We start from the raw sequence: 1,622 nt of genomic DNA, 5'->3' as shown, positions 1-1,622 counted from the left end.
TTTTTGTATTATTTTACAGGAATGTTTAGGTGTACATAATGTCACTAAACCTGTATCTTCACTTTGTAATGGAATTCATTTTCTACTTCATCCAAAAGTTCTGTATGAAATCTCTGCATTTGGCATTCAAGAACCCAAAAGTGAGGTATGATATGTTAAAAATAAGTGCAAAAATTACTATAATTTGCATATTCAGCTAAATCAAGGTAATAGTCTAATATAACTGGGTAGTATGATGAGAAACTAAAAAGAAATTGTCTTTGATGTGTTGGTCAGTTAAGGTATTATTTAAATGAAAAGAAATGTTCAAGAAAATGTGGAAATGAAAATACAGGACATACTTAATTTCAAAGAATTCAGGTCAAACATTTTATATTTTTTGTCTAAGATGTAGGGAACTATACAGTACAAGTAGTTATAGTAAGCAGGTTATTTCAGTAAAGGAAATTTTTATTCAAGGGAAAAATATATATTATAGGTAAAAAAGTGGAAATCATTAAGGGAGAAAAACTGGTTGAGAATAGAATGTAAAATGATGCTATGAAAATATGAACATTTGAAGAAAGAGATGTTAATTATAGCTCCTTTCCAGATTTTATAAAATGTTACAGGTATGTCAGATGACCTACTGGGGCATCTCATTTTACTGGATTATTGGGTCTGTGTTGTTGAGCAGGTGAATGCTGCTGCCAAGGCCATTCTGTTGTATCTGCTTCAGGGACGATTGACGATGACAGCACTGACCTGGAACAAGTTTATTGAGTCTCTCTGTCCTGTCATTCCAGTATTACAGGTATTCTGTGCAGTTCACCTTTTACAATACCATTTATCTTTGGCTGAGTGTGATTGATTTAAAAGCCTGTAAACAGCAAAACTGTCATGTTGTGAGAGAAGTGAAAAGAAGCCATGAAGGCACTGTGGATAAGTGAACAGGAAGTGGGCGGCTGTCTTGTTTCTGGCAGAAGGTTAAGCAGGGATAGCTAATTTGTCTGTATGTACTTTATGTATCTAGGTGGGAGGTTAAAAAGTAAGGTGCAGGCACTTAGCGTTGTGAAAAATAGAACTCAACCTTATATAAAGGCTTTTAGGCAAAGCTAACTGTACTTTTTAAGCAGACCTTACATAACGGATTTGCCTCATTTTTCTATACGTGCATAAATATGTGGTTGGAGGGATGCCTTGATTAATATGCTCTTGGAAACAAAGCTTTTTTAGCAGTCCTTGTGGGCATTAAAGGAGGGAGGGAATTTTAGGTCCCTGCCTTCCTTGGATGAAAAGGTGAAGATAGGAAATGCCATCATAGGCACAATCCTCTTTTAGAAGAAAGGGCCCAAGCCTTGGACCTTGAGACTCACGTGGTCCTGTTGATAGCACTCTATCTTTCTACTATGGGGATGTGCTGAGAATCTGTGAGGTGCTTGGTCTAGGGGAGGCGCTACTGCTAGAATCTTCTAGAAAATAGAAAAATCCGCAAGTGTCAAGAGGGTTGGCATAGTTCCCTGAAGTTCTCCAGTATGTACTTTCTTTTAAATACAGTTTAATGTAGGCTTCTTACATCATATAGGTTATTTTGAAAAATGTTTATTTTATTTAGCTGAATTGAAAGAAATTTATGAGTTGCT

General features: G+C 35.9%; 1 protein-coding gene across 1 annotated transcript in view; it reads left to right on the top strand.

Moving 5' to 3' along the window:
* Positions 1-1,622, top strand: part of RTTN (rotatin) — a 243,188-nt gene that overhangs the window by 71,745 nt on the left and 169,821 nt on the right. Inside the window, 2 exon segments of the mRNA XM_012657577.1 lie at positions 20-145; positions 677-800. Of these exon segments, the coding sequence (XP_012513031.1) occupies positions 20-145; positions 677-800 (250 nt within the window).

This window comes from Propithecus coquereli, unplaced genomic scaffold (genome assembly GCF_000956105.1).
Source record: "Propithecus coquereli isolate 6110/MARCELLA unplaced genomic scaffold, Pcoq_1.0 Scaffold55, whole genome shotgun sequence".
Taxonomy (NCBI): Eukaryota; Metazoa; Chordata; class Mammalia; order Primates; family Indriidae; genus Propithecus; species Propithecus coquereli.
This window is presented reverse-complemented; position numbering and strand designations above follow the sequence as displayed.